This window comes from Pagrus major, chromosome 6 (genome assembly GCF_040436345.1).
Source record: "Pagrus major chromosome 6, Pma_NU_1.0".
Lineage (NCBI taxonomy): Eukaryota > Metazoa > Chordata > Actinopteri > Spariformes > Sparidae > Pagrus > Pagrus major.
This window is the reverse complement of record NC_133220.1, coordinates 23,396,089-23,411,043: the sequence shown is the minus strand read 5'-3', so window position 1 is coordinate 23,411,043 and position 14,955 is coordinate 23,396,089. Positions and strand designations below refer to the sequence as shown.

General features: G+C 40.7%; 1 protein-coding gene across 1 annotated transcript in view; it reads right to left on the bottom strand.

Moving 5' to 3' along the window:
* Window positions 1-11,714: 11,714 nt before the first annotated feature.
* The window catches only part of mdfi (MyoD family inhibitor), a 34,333-nt gene continuing 31,092 nt past the window's right edge, over window positions 11,715-14,955 (bottom strand). The window contains exons 4-5 of the mRNA XM_073468050.1: window positions 13,298-13,663; window positions 11,715-11,968 (exon numbers count right to left, since the gene is read on the bottom strand). Of these exons, the coding sequence (XP_073324151.1) occupies window positions 11,715-11,968; window positions 13,298-13,663 (620 nt within the window). The remainder of the gene's footprint in view (window positions 11,969-13,297; window positions 13,664-14,955) is intronic.

Below are 14,955 nucleotides of genomic sequence, written 5' to 3'. Positions count from 1 at the left end.
CTGAGCTGACCCAAAGTCTAGAAGAGCCACACAATTAAATTATTTTATTCCCATTCAAGTTAGCCAGACGCTAAACCGGAAGTTAGCCGGCCCAGTTGCCGGAAGTCTTTAGTGCGCACACTCTATGGGTCCCACAATGTGGAAGCTGTGTGGAAGACAATTGAGTATTTCAGATTCATGCGTCACTGAGCAGCTTTAGTAGAAATGAATGGGACTTCGCCTCCATAGCTGTGTCCAGGCATGATTATAACGTCCTTGAGCTGACCACGCTACTCTTCCTTGCACTGTAAACAACCCTGTTTGAACTCCAATTAACTTAATTAATACGATGACAAAGACTTGCTACAGTTCAACACTTTTATGAACCCATTTTAATCTAACATTTTATCTCTTATTAGGAACAAATTTATCTTATTTGTAAACATTTGTCAGTCTGAAATGGCATTTTCACGTATTTATTAGTCTGAAATGACTAGTGTATTTTAGACTGGGCTACACCAGCATTGTATTCGGCGACTGAGCTTCCGATACAGAAGGAAATAAACCTCAGGCAGTCTTTGCCTCAACTGACCAAACTGACCCCAGGTCAGCACCTCAGATTGACCAGGTAATGCCTGCTGCACTACTGGTATGCATAGCCATTAAACCAAATGACTTTACTTTGTCTTTAGACTGAGATCTTTCAGGTGATTCATCAGTGATTCATTATCTAACGGATGCTCTCGCAGCAGAGGGATCTGGCTCACTAGATTAATCTAACTGTCATTGTCGAATAAGGAAGATATATGGTCATTGTTCAGCAGAGCAGGGATGAAGTAAGGCAGTGGTTTTGTATGAGCATTGGACATAGATTGTAATGAGAACATCACTCCAAGATCATATTGGGAGTCAGGGGCTATTGTGTTTCTGTCCTCTAAGGAGACATTTAGCACAAATAGTCCCTCTTTAAAAGCAGTTCTGCTGAAGCACAGCTCTAGCTGCTGCAGAAAGCTTTACATTGTCTCATCTCTCTCACACTAACTGACGTCAAAACCCATATCGAATGGCCTGTGATACTTTTTAAGGCTCACACATGCAAATGGTCATATATCCTCCGCCCAGGCTGTGTTCCACCCACTCTCACAGCTCCGCTGCTTCTGCTGCTTCCGTGAGACCGAAGCAGAAACAAATGTCTCAGCCCTGCCAACCCTGTGTGTATATGCTTTTGTGTGCATGTGCATGTGTGCGAGTGTGTATTCCATGGAAGCCCACTGGGCTGTGGTTCCCTCAGTAGTCCTGCAGCGGCAGTAACTTGATACAGTACACACACATTTTTGTTGCTGATCCAAGCTTGTCTGTGTGCCATGATTTTGGTTCAGTTCAACTTGTTGTAAAACACTGCTGTGCACCGTTAAAGAGGAGAACATGTAATCAGCATCTAATGAACACAGTGTGCCGTGTTATGAAAAATGGTTATATGCACTTTAATGAAGTTGATTTGTTGCTGTGGGCTTTGATTTAGCATTTTAATGGCTCTAAATCCTGTTTTACTGTGGCGTTTTTTCAGTGTTTTAGAAAAGTAGAGCTGAAAATGTTATCTGAACACCGGCTAATCTCTGCGACTCCACTCCAACAGTTACAGTATGATGATGCCAAAGAAACGCCTTTCTCTTTCATACTCTCTTTCTGTCTCTGCCCCCCACCCTCTTCATCGCCTGTGACTCACATGTAGGAAGAAAAGATGTTTCTTTGTAGGGACTCACTGGCACTAGTTCCACTGACTCACACAGCTGCCCCAATAGAGCTCTCCTCCCTCTGATTTACAGCCAGCGGTGGTATTATAGATTTCTAGTTGTTTTCCAGAGTTATTTACTGGCACTTTCAATCCATCTGTGTGTGTTTCCGCAATTTGTGCTGAGATGTCTGCACTGTTTTAAGTCTGACATTTAGAGAAACATGGCTGACAGGATGTGATTTATGGTGGTGAGAGGAAAGAATAGCATCAGAGCCCTGCCCTTAAAGAGTTAAGCCGATTTCACTGCAGTGTTGTTCGACTTGAATTGAAAAATTCTTCTTTTAGAGTTGATATTCAATACTTAGCAGGAGATCTGGGCCCCAGTTCTGACTAGTTTTGTGTTTTTTAATGGCCATTTGAGTTATAACCCAATTTCTAACCAAATTCTTGTTAAAATATCTGTGGTTAAATCTCTGCCCATAAGCATGTGAGCCTAGATGTTGATCGCGAATGTTAATGCAAAGGTGTTGAAGTGTCATATGATGATCGTTACTCCAGAATAAGAACTGGAATCAGGGACACTGAAAGTCAGTCACAGTTGGTGGTGCGAAGAGGTCAGTCTATATGATGACGTAGTAAATGGTGTGCGACATTCGTGTTTTCTGTATTGATTTGAATGGGCAGGAAAACTTATATTTTAATAAATATGAAATCTAATATTTATTAACAAAAATGTACAACAATTTTAAATTGTTTTGCATTAGAGCGGACAGCAAATGTGAACACTAACATACTATAGGTCAAAGCAACTCAAGTTGACAACAGCAAGGAGATGAAGAGGGAGAAAATTTCCCCAGACTCCGTTATAAAATCTCTCAATTTTGTGAGTTGTTAAGTGTATGCTAAGTGTGTATGTAACTGAGTGCAGGCACATTAGCCACAGAAACAGTCAGTGGTCTTCTCTGAAAAAAGAAAAGATTTCTTGATGTGAATTAGGTGAGCTTGAAAACAAAGTCCATTTTACACTTCATTGCTCCTTATGAAGATTTAAGAACTGCACACTTCAGAAAAATGTCCTCCCCCGCTGCAGATTTCTTCTGCTTGAATGATCATAAAAGACTTGAACTGTATTTCTGAGGAGAACTTTTTCGTGACAGAGTTTCTTTGTAGAGCTTGAGAGGAGACATCGTGTTATGTTCACAATGTAAAGTTGTACAGTACAGGGGTAATAATCATTTTTTAGCGACAAATGTTTGCGGTTTGGTGCGTTATGAGCCCATGTGGTCTGATCACCTTAATGTGCATGACATTAAAATAATCAATCAGTTAAAATACATCATATAGCCTAAATATGCTGACTTTGACTCACGTTTTAAGAAAAATTAATGTGTTCTGATCAGTTTCATACTTGCGCACAAATACGTTCATATGACAACAATTATATGAGCACCACTCGTAGAATGATCATCCGTTTGCACTAGAATGTAGTGTTCTCTCCTTTGTGTCTGGCAATGTCATACTCTAGATTCACCTCCAGCAAACAGTGCACTTGTACCACAATAGCCACTCAGAAAATATGCTGACAAAGTGCTTATAAAAGGACCAATTTGAATGGATTACAAAGAATGCAAAATAGTACACAATGTAATAGAGGTCCCTCAGGCACCCTTTAACAATAACCCCTATAAATGTAACCACACATGAAGGTTACATCATTGTCGTCGCATACAATAGTCACATCAGAAAAGTATCAGGCATATTGGATGAGTTCTGTGTCTGTTGTGGTATTCCTTTGACCCAAAATTAATAATAAATTGAGTATTTCCTTCTCGAGGTGTCTTTCTGACTTCAGTGGAGGAGGGGAGAGCTGTGTTTGCTGGGAGCCAAGGGCGAGTGGCTTGTCATGTCAGGGGTATTAATTTATGATTTCCATCCCAGCTTCTGACCTCATCACCTCCATTAGAATGCAGCCTTTGTAATTTCATGGTTAATATTCAATAGCCACTTGTCCCATGCGCCCGCTTTGTGCATGAGAAATTTCTGGAGGGGGTGTGTATCATTTTTGATTTGTCGAGTTTGGGCATGTGTGTTTGTGCACATGCGTGTACATGGGAAAGGAAATGAGGGTCGACTACAGCGTGGCTTCCTGCAAAACAGTTGCAGATGTCCAGAGATGTCCTGGGTCTCTTCTCCCACCGAGGAGCTAGAATTGCCTCTCTGTCTGACCTGAGTCATTCGAATCACCGCCTTTATGCAAACACTTTTCTCTCTGACACACACAAACATCTACACAACTGTAGGCACACACACGCAGACATACAGTAGCTGACCTCCTTACACGGCACTCGCAGCCGGGCCATATTCTGACCTTGATATCAGTGAACTCTACACACAGTCTACAAGAAACAGAGGCTGGCCAACATTTCACACCCACAGGACAGCACACACATACACACATACTGAAGACAGGAATTGTGCTCATGAGACTTAAGTGCAGGCCACGTTCAAGATGCAATGAAGAAAGAGAATAAAAAAGGGAGGAAAGATTAAAGCAGAAAAAGAAGAAAATCTCAAACAGTAAAAGTCCCCTGCATTTCTCCACACATTGATGTACTGGCCTGAACACACATTCCTACTGAACGACTTTGGCAGGCCTTTAAAAAAACACATTAAAGGGCTCTGTTCTGCATGAGCCCAGTTGTTGCTCTGTTTTCTCCCTTTCCCCCGTGTTTTTTCCCCCTGCTTCTCTCAGCTCAGAGACAGCTAATCTGGTGAGGTTGTGGGAAAATCTGCAGATGCTAAAAGATGATTGTGACAATACATTGTATTAATGGAGAAATAATCAAACACAGCAGGGAGAAGACAAACAACAACGCTGTTAAACATAGGGGAAAATTACCCGAACATAGAGCTGCTGCCACACAACACCGCACATGTTGTACATAAACACTAATGGCTGCTTCCGGAGCATTTTATCCCAATTCTACTTTATATTGAACGTTGTTTAGTTTGTTTTTTGTTGTTACATCAGTGTTTCCCTATCTCTGTAGTATCCCTGTTACATTCCCAGTCAGCTTTGTCTTTCACCCCTCGACAGACAGATCTCTCCCCCAGAGTGTCACTGGATTAGTAGGGTACTTTTTTTTCCTGTTTTGAGCTCTATGTTATTACAGTACATTTTCAATGCCAGGCTTTATTTAATGTTTTGGGAATCGCGGTCTTCCTAAATGGTCAGAATAAGTTGCCATATTTGTTGTTTATCGCTTTTTAGAAATAAAGTCACTGAGAGGGTTTCAAAAGATGCTAAATCTAGTGACGAATTTGCCAAGTTAGCGTCACTGTATCTGTCACTTTCACTTGTCATTTGTCATCTGCTTGAATTTATTATAATAATAAATAATAATAATAATTTATAAATATCAACCTACCAGTTAATCGACATCCAGGAGACGGTGTCACTAAGGGCCACAATGATTGTGACATTTTTCCTGAGAAAGATAGATTTTGGGGCGCTCTTTTCTTTTCCCGGGGTCAGAAATGTCATTTGCACAGTGTGTGGTACTTTCACTATCCTGTTCTCAACAAGGCACAACATGACTGCATGTGCCATGGAGAACTTGCTAAAACTTTTTAGTACACTTTTACCATGCAACAACCTTCTGCCACAGTCTCTCCAACTATTCATGAGGATTTTCAAAGCTTGACCTGATTCACTCAGCAATCACTTATTTTGAAATGCAATACCCATCTTCCAAAAGAAGCCACAGAATGTCCTGAGTGTTGTTCACATATAATGAAGATGAAAATTTGAAGGCATGTAACGTTTTTATCTGCCTTTCCTCTTTCTTTGGCAGACCGGATGAGGGACATTTCACAAAATGAAAAGAGTACTCTTAAATATGAGGATAGATTGAGTGATGTGTGCAGAGGAGAAACTCTTCCTCCCTAAAAGATGACATATTACTCCTTTGGAACTGTGATTTACTCAAAGTGTTAAATTCCTCATCATATTCTCTCTGGGCGATCAGATGTGAAATCTGTGAACTGCCAGTATATATTTCTTTCAAAAACATCGTTCTCGTAAGTGTTTGGTTTGGAAAGGAGAAATCTGAAATGTCTTTTTTCTCTCAAGCACTTAGTAGATGAAATTGAAAGAATCAACACGCACGGGATGTCCATAAAACTCCTCTGATGTGCCAAAGGGTTCCAAGGCCTGTGAAAGCTGCACATAATTGGGAGCAAGCAGCAGTGCGCAGCAACTGGCAGCTCTTCGACAGTGTGCCTGTACTCCACAATATACCAGCTAAAGTCTTCAAACATTGGGTGCTGTTAGTGGCCCCACTTTTTTCCTTTCTGCAAGAAAAAATGATGAATGTGGGTTGTCAGTCAACATCCAAAATTGTTGATATCACAAAAAACAAAGAATATAATCCACTTTTTCAAATGTATACTAACATTGCCTATTTTCCTCTGTCCATTGCCACATATGGGACAATGCCACAGAAAAGTGTGCTGTAGCCAAACAGCACTGAGCAAGATTAGTTGAATTTAACTGATTTGGCAAATTGATGATTATGTTGATACATAAATTACATGGAAAATACTTGACTCGGTCTTGCCCCTCCTTGGCCTTGACTCTTAACCCTTGTCTAGGCCTCGATACACTCATGGTCATAGTTTAGATGGTCTTGACTACAACACTGTTAAATGGCATGATGGTGATAGGCATGAGTATGTTTAAGACAAACCTTCACAGGCCAACTTAGACTGAATACTGCATATTCCAGAGCTTTTAGGAAATCCCGTCAGTTTGCATCACAGTTATTTACAATTATCACATGCATCTGATCAAAGATGCAAGAAACACTTAAAAGTCTGCTGAAATCTTTAATTTTGATCACTGGAACTAAGTGTGGTTTTGTTAAGTCACGCACGACACCAGCTACTCAGAACGACTACAGAGCCTCGAGCTCTCTCTACACCACAGAACACTACACTGAACGAGCCCATCACAGAATATGACGCTGAAACTGTATAACTTTCTAGGGCATTTTCATCAAGCTATTTGTAGTGTAATGGTGTCCCATACCTTCCTTTCAAAGAATCCATCATAACCAAGTTAGATTTTCAGTAAGGAAAGAGTCCTGTTGGTACTTCTTGTAAAAATGACATTTAAAATATTTCTATGTAAGATCCAACAGAAAAAAAAACAGATCTACATGAACCTCTACAAGAACCAAACATTCTGTCTCATAAAGGAATACAAAGTACTATCGGATTTTTTTAAAAATCTATATGAATCTAAAGGGATTTTATCTGAACCAGTAGGAAAAAAAAAAGATTTCGAACAGGACTGAAAATCCTACAAGAACCAAAACTTTTTCCTATAGCATTCCTATGTGATTTTCGAAATGCCTGGTGCTCCTAAAGGACATGATGCAAAACAGGAAAATCCTATATGACTTTTTGAGCTGGGTTCAGGCTAGTTACCTAGTCTGAACTTAAATCAGCTGCACGGCAGTTGTCATGTAATGGGGTGAAGAAAGGACAAGTAAAGAACAGCCAAGAAATCTGATGCCTCCAGCTCACCATTGTTAAATACATTTAAATTTGTGCACAAAGACAACGTAGAAGTGGATGAATTATTATCAGATTAAGTGCTGGCAGTTACAGTATTATCAGTTTAAGTGTTTTATTTCCATGTGTTAAGTGGACAGATTTTGTCTTACAGACAATCTTAATAGTTAGTGCAGGTGGGAAGGTCAAATATTTAAATATATAATAGTTAAGGCTGCATATTGCATATCAGTAATTCAGAATTATCCAGGTGATGAAAAAATGATTCTTTGATTTTATTAGATTAATTTGATAGCACTGCTATGCAGACATTTTTTAAAGGCTAGACTACAGTACAACATGAGTATTTATATAGGTATTAAGGCATAATGTAATAAGCTTGGAGCCTTTGTGAAAATAAAGAAAGAATGATACATGTAGCCTGGAGTTCACATTGTTTATTCAGTATTAAACAAAGAGATTTTAATGTGACTTCCAGGACAGCAATTCAAACGGACATTAAATGGGGGTAGTGTAAACAAAATGACATTATAGTGGACTAAAGTCTAGTAACAATTCAGCTGGGCTCGGGTAACTTCCAGACAACTAGCAGAGGAGGCCAGCCCTTTAAACCAATATCCAAAATCCATCTCATAGTAAAATAAGAAATCCATGAAAGTCAACAGGTACAAATTTCTGTGGTCATGGTAATTGTAACAAAAACACTGATAATACTGAGTATGCAAAACATTGAAAGTAAACTTGTGTTTTCTTCCAGTATGACTGAAATAGCTTGACTTAATACAAGGGAAATATTTTGAAATGAGATGATGTCCTGTCTGGTACAGACACAACATCATATCCATATCTCTAAATCATCTAGCGAATGGTTTAAATGCAAGACGGGTGTTCACCTGGGGACTTTCTACATCCAGACCAACCAATTAAGATTTTTCAATCCCTCCAGACTGCCTCCATTCTGCACAAATTGTGAGGCACTTCTCAGTATACTATAGACATAAAGTAGCATTTAATGACTAAGTCATAAAAAAAAATATTCCAACATCATTAAATTAAGCTTAAATGATATTTTTACTGTTTTTCAACCCAGTCCTTAATGAAATGTTGTTTCACATGATTTATGCTGCATAGCAAACTCTAGCTGTAGTATTGACTGACCCTCAGCACTTTACAGTCCAACAGGAACATTTTTACCTCTTCAAAGACCCAGGTGAAGCTGCTATTGGAAACCAACAACCTCAGACATGTTTATAAGATCTACTGCTAAAAGGAGAGTTGCAAAGCCATGCTGTCTGTCACAGGTTGTTAGAGACTTTATTTCTTCAGTTACATCTGTGCTGGAAACAGGAATTTGACCAAAATAAAATCAATTCAGCATAACAGAGATCAAGGCCACAGATACGCCTGTCTGTGAGATTCGCGTTTATGTAAATTGGATTTATCATGGTTTTGAAGGCCTAAAATATTGGACTTTCAAACTGTGTTTGAGCCCGGTGAGAAGCTGCAGCTGAGTGGTAAAAGTCTTGAAACTTGAGCTAAACTGAGTGAGGCTGCGGTTATGCAGAGTCATAAATGATAGGAAACAACATGTCAATTGGGTTGGGGTACAAAACAGTGAAGCTATTGTTTTAGAGTAAGGTAAGCCAGTTGAAAACATCAGAATCATATTCTTGCTTGCCTTAACAAACCATGAAAGCAAAGTGAACTGTTTATTTAAACACTGCAAGCTAACGGACAGAGTAGCTATGCTATTGTCTACAGTGGAGACCACTTATGCTAACATTAGTTTGTTGACTCTGTAACTAACTAACCTTTGGAGGCTCATTGTGTACACATTGTATTCCAGTGGTACAAAACTTTTTTTCAAATATTTGTAATGACACAACATCAGTGCTGTTAAGGAAAATGTTTCTTTTTTGGTTTTAAATTCATATGGGTTGGCTTTGGACACCCCCCAGATCTCAGCAAGCACGCGGCCCGACATTGTATAACCACAGCAGGCCGAGTTGTCATAGTTTCATTCATTAGGCACGGCCGCTGCGTGGAAAGAGAACAGCGTGGATAGTTCTGGACCAAGTCTGGGCTGAGAAATACAGCTGAGGTGCGGCACCACGGGTGGGCCGAGTCCGACAACTCACAACTAAACCTCGACTACACCACAAGTGCCACATGGGCTATTGTTGTTGGTCCACATCTTTTATTTCTCGTTGTCTCCAACGTGGCCTGAGTTTGGTTATCCAATACTCAGGCACACGTCTTACCACAGCTATTTGCTCGGCCTGGATGGTGTCAACCAATGTCCTGCGTGGTACACTGCTTGCTGGAATATTTGTCACAAGGCACTTTTATTCTTTTCTGTCACAATGTTATTCTGGTGACAGACGACATGTCCCCAGATGAAGCACCAGCACCAGAATTTGCACTTGGAATATCTTGTAAGTAATACAAAAAAAACATTGCTATCACTTCTGTACATAACATTATATCATCCAGTTCTCCCTTCATAAATCTCTCTGTATTGTAAAGAATTGCATTGTTTTCCAGGGCTCTCCAGGATTTCGTCTGAACATGTCCCAACTGCCAAAATATCTTCCTAAGTTGCATTAGTTGATTCCCAAAAACTTGCATTTTCTGCTTAGGTGTTATCAGGTCGATTTACAGCCTTAGTGTTTATTCTTAATCAACAGTGTTATATATCAGCCCTTAAAATAGGGTTTAATTAACCACAGCCATATTAGCATAGCAAAAACCCTTCAATGTACAAGTATTTATAGGTCTAGAAAGTAAGGTCCAGTAAGAGGAAAACTCTTTGGTGTTTCCAAAAAAAAACAAAAAAAAACGGATTGCACAAATAGTATTTGATCAGAGAGAAGAGAGATTTGTATCAAGTCATTTTAAAATGTACAACAGATCTAGGTAACATCTCAAGAGGTATTGGGTTGGAGAAGGTGTGAATCTGAGCATATAAGAGCGCGGGCCTGTTATCAAAAGCGTACCATTCATTCTACAAGCATGTGGATCTAACTTAGCATAATGTCTTGAGATTTTCATTCAAGGAATTAAATTAGATGTTGAGCAATGTCTGCTTTACAGAGAGCCCAGCAAAACCCGATAACACAGAAATGTGATTTTCACATTGGAGGAGAAATGCAAATATCTTAACTAAAATCTACAAAACAAGGATTAATAGAGATTTGGTAAAGGCGAGGAATCTACTTGAAAATTCAGGCCTTCAGCTAAGCCAAGGCCCTTTGTTCACATAGCAAGAATGACAAAAAAAAAAAAGAAATTTGTTACAAAAAGAGATGATGCCTTCCAATCCTCTACCAGTCCTTTGCCAGTTCTGACCATTCAGACGAGGAACAATTCACTGAAAACAGCCAAAGCCCCTCAAAATAAAACAGTAAAAATAAACAGGATGTGAAACATTAAATGAGGAGAAGCTTTTGATTAAAGAACTCTCTCCCTTCACATGTTAGAGTAGAGAATGTGTCCATGACAGATGCTATCAACCATCCGCTCTGTGATGTCCATCACTTACAGTACTCATTTAATTGGACCAATCTTCAGGCTGACGCATGACGCTCTCATGGTTCTTCTCTCTGAATAAGTCCATTGAGTGAGATGCATATTAACAAAAGAAATAATTTGTCTGTAATATTGCCACAAGCCACCATTAACGTTTTCTCTATCTTGTGCATTGCAACAAGGACAAAGACAGCAATCCTCCACTTAGGGTGTGTGTGTGCGTGTGTGTGTGTGTGTGTGTGTGTAAAGGCCACTGTATGCAATCAAACTGGAAGACTTTAACCTTGCCAAGGACAGGAGGACAGACTACATTTCTACTGAGATCTGAGCGTCCATTTTCCCATTATGCTGCTGCTCTTATCTACAGAAACACTAAAATCCGGTTAAATGGAGCCATTTTCTCATTTGCCTTTGGAGGTCATTTTTCATGCTTGGAGAACTCCAGTCATTCAGACGGCACAAGGGGCTCCATTGTAATAATAGCTTGTTCTGTGAGGGTCCAGAGGCCTGGTCTGCATGGGCCGCAGACACTCGTGGACCACAGCTGGAACTCACTCTGCACCATACACCCAGCTGTGTAGCAATGGACCACGGCAAAGACAAGGCAGGAGAGGCTACTGTCTCATCGTTTGATCAATAGAGGAAGGAAGAATTCACCAGTGACTGCTCTCAGCATTAGGTCACATCTTTTGCTTGGCAAACCCTGTAAGAAACATTGGACATAATGTGGAGCCAACTAGGCCAGCCAATATAGAGTAAACCGCAGAGCCAAGGCAACAAAGACCGGGTGTAGCGCCTCTCGGCTCTGTGATGACACTGGTCGAAGTTGTTCCTGGGCTTGTGGGAGTGTGTAGCAGACATGGACGGTGCTCCCCGTGGTCGTGGCTAACGGGCCTCAGGAGGAGAAGCAAAGGCTGCAGCACTCCATACAGATCTCCAGGCAGTCTGCAGACTCGCAGCAGGCGTCGATGATGCCACAGTCCATGTCGCAGGGCAGGTCACAGTCGCCACACTCCTCTGTCGCACAGCAGCAGCAGAAACATGCGTCGTCCCCCGCACAGGAGCCGCAGGTGGCACAGTCCAGCACGATGTTACAAAAAGTTAGGAACTCACAGAAGAGGCAGGCCAGAATACAGTGAACACAGCAGTCTGGAGAGAAAACAGACAGACAGACAGAGAGACAGAGTGGGTTTCTTAACATTCATCATTCATAATTCTTCTCTTATGGAAGCGGTTTGTATTCTAATCGCCTTTGCATCTTTTCTCTTTCTCTTTTATCCAATGTCTTTTTTTCTTTGCTCTGGCAACATAAACGTATTTACATGTCGTGCCAATAAAGCAAATTGAAAAATGGAACTAAGGTTGTTGGAATAGTTTGGAAGTTGTTCAGAAATCATGTAAGATGATTGAAAAATTGAAAAAAAACCAAAAAAAGTCAGTGCCAGGCCAGAGACTTCGGACTGCAAATTTCCTGGTGGTGTTGGCGCACCCGCTACGACATTTGCTCTTTAGCAGTAATAACATTTCTTGTCTTACCAAATCACCCTTGGTAATATGCCTGTTATCTTTACTGTATCTCTCTCCGCTGGAAACACTGAAACACTCTCCTCTTTGTTGAGTTCTTAGTATCAGCATTACTCATTACTCAGACATGACAATCTGTATTTTTAAGTATTAAAGAAAAGAAAAGGTGTCTTGTCTCAGTATACAACCTTGAGTTGAAACTAATAAACACCATGCCATTTGCAGCTTGGCATTAAGTGTGATTGATTTAGCCTGCTTTCTTTTCAAGACAAAGCCACTCAAGCAATGACAAGAGGTAGTGAAACAAACCTGCCTTTCAAAGCAGCTGCTCATCAGGAGTGCAGAAGTGACAAGGTTAAAATAGCGGGATACAGATGGCTGACGAATCAAAACAGGAAAGCACTGAATAAATGAGTGGAGAAATATAACAAAACAGATGGTCTTTTGTGCTGTGGGGGACATTTTGCTGGCATGGTTTGAGACCCTGCAAATCAATACTTGTTCTGAGTGATCGCCAGAACTTTTCTAGCCTGATGGCAGTGGTTTCTTTCAGGGTGACAGCCATAGGGCTCGAAGGGTCACTGAATGCTTTGATTGGCATGAAAATAATATGAATCATATGCTCTGGTGTTTACAATCACCAGTTTTCAACCCAATTGAACACCAGTGGGAGATTTTGGATCAGTGGGATCAAGGTGGAGACCGCACTCTCCATCATTATCATCAAAAAGCCAAGTAAGGAGATATTTTGGAAGAGTGGTGTGTGTTCTCTAACTCCAGTAATATTACAGACTCTTGTACAATCAATGCCAAGCATACTGAACTTTTTCTGGCCGCACATGGTGGCCCAACACCGCACTAATCTGATCAGACATGAGGTAAAGACTATGATGGTGAACCTCACTAGATATCCCTCCCTCTCCTCCCGCCCCTCTGTCAGTTTCTATATCTTACCATCCTGTGCCTCTGTGGGAATCTGGGAGCTGTTGCTCTTGGAGCTGCTCTTGCTCCGCTTGCTGCTCTGGGAAGTGATGGAGGGGTTTGACTGCAACTTCTTGGTGTGTCTGGGTCCTGACGAGGACGATGAGGAGGTGGATGAGCCGCCTTTGGGGAGGGAGCCCAGCTTAGGATGAGGGCCTCCGTTTCTGACCCCGTTGGACTGGACTGCATGTGTGTGAGGCGTGTGCGTGTGATGCGGACAGTGCGTGTGAGGGGAGTGCGTATGGGCATGGTGCTTGGCTCCGTTGCGCAGTTGGCTGCTGGGCTGTGTCCGACATGGCTGGGTGTGGTGGACGGGCATGGATCTGGCTGCTGGTTGTGCTGAGGAGGGACAAGAAGTCATTTTAAAGACATGACAATACAAACGCTCATGTCATTTAAAAACAAAAGGACAAAATAACCTCCATCATTAAGGAAGTATTATGGTGTTGTATTGTACTATATTGTACACCTGTTACATCATGAGTATGGTTGAGCATCTGGCCAAAATATATCACAATCTATTTAATCACAATCATTATCCACACAGTTCTTCCAGTTCTTCTATGGCACAGGCTCCTCCTCCACAATGCCGCTAGCTATAACTCACGTTACACAGTTTACAGTACGTCACCTAGGGAAGAGCCACATAAAGTAGTAGAGTGCTGCAGGAATGAGTCCTAAAACCCAGAAATAAGTTAGCATTTTTGCACTTCAGTCAATTAGTTTTTTGAATGGGTTTCCAGTTAAATGCCTCAAATAAGGTTTGTGGTTAACACACGCTCAAGGTGTGTTCATGTTCTGTGAAACAACATTTGTTGTCAGGGGACATTTAACATCATCACGTTGAACATGGAGAGTCAACTGTTCACTACTCCATCTTTACAGGTGGACTTTTGTTGCAAACTATTATCCTGATGAACAAAATGTGTGCAAATCATAAACTTGTGTTTGCCACGGAGCTTATTTTCTAAAATAATCAAAATCCAATGGGACAGTCCTGAGGCTGTTTGACGAAGGAACCAGGTTGATGCTTACTTCTGGGTTAACCTACAAAAATATGTCATCCCTGCAGCACCGTCTGGAAACAGAAGAAAGAAACACTGCAACCTCTACGATTCACCAGAAATTTAAATAATGAATTCCTTAAAGATCGATCATTCACATTTGAGGAACTGGACATAGGAAATGTTTGACATTTTCACTTGATAAATGACTTTAAATGATCAATCAACTGTCACAGTTATTGATGGTTTATTGGGTAATCAAAATTCAGCACCACTGTACTATTCAGTTCAGCTGAACACGTTTCCTCTTATGATTCTGGTAAAGATGGATCCCAAATGTAAGATGAGTCAGTTGTTATTATAACATAATGATAGGTTCGCATTTTTTCAAGTCTGTCTTGAAACAATACTCATATGTCCACAGTTAGTACACTGAAAGCATGTTGGTTTCTTTGTTGTCTCTCGTGTGTACTGACCACAAAGAGATTTTCTTCAAAAATAAATGTCAATGTTGAGAGTTCAGCTGAAGCTAAATTGATGAGTTGGACAAATAAAGCAGATATCTTCCAATTCCAGTCTCATCATATTTGCTTTGGCTTTAAGAAGGGGTCTCTGTGGCCAGTATAG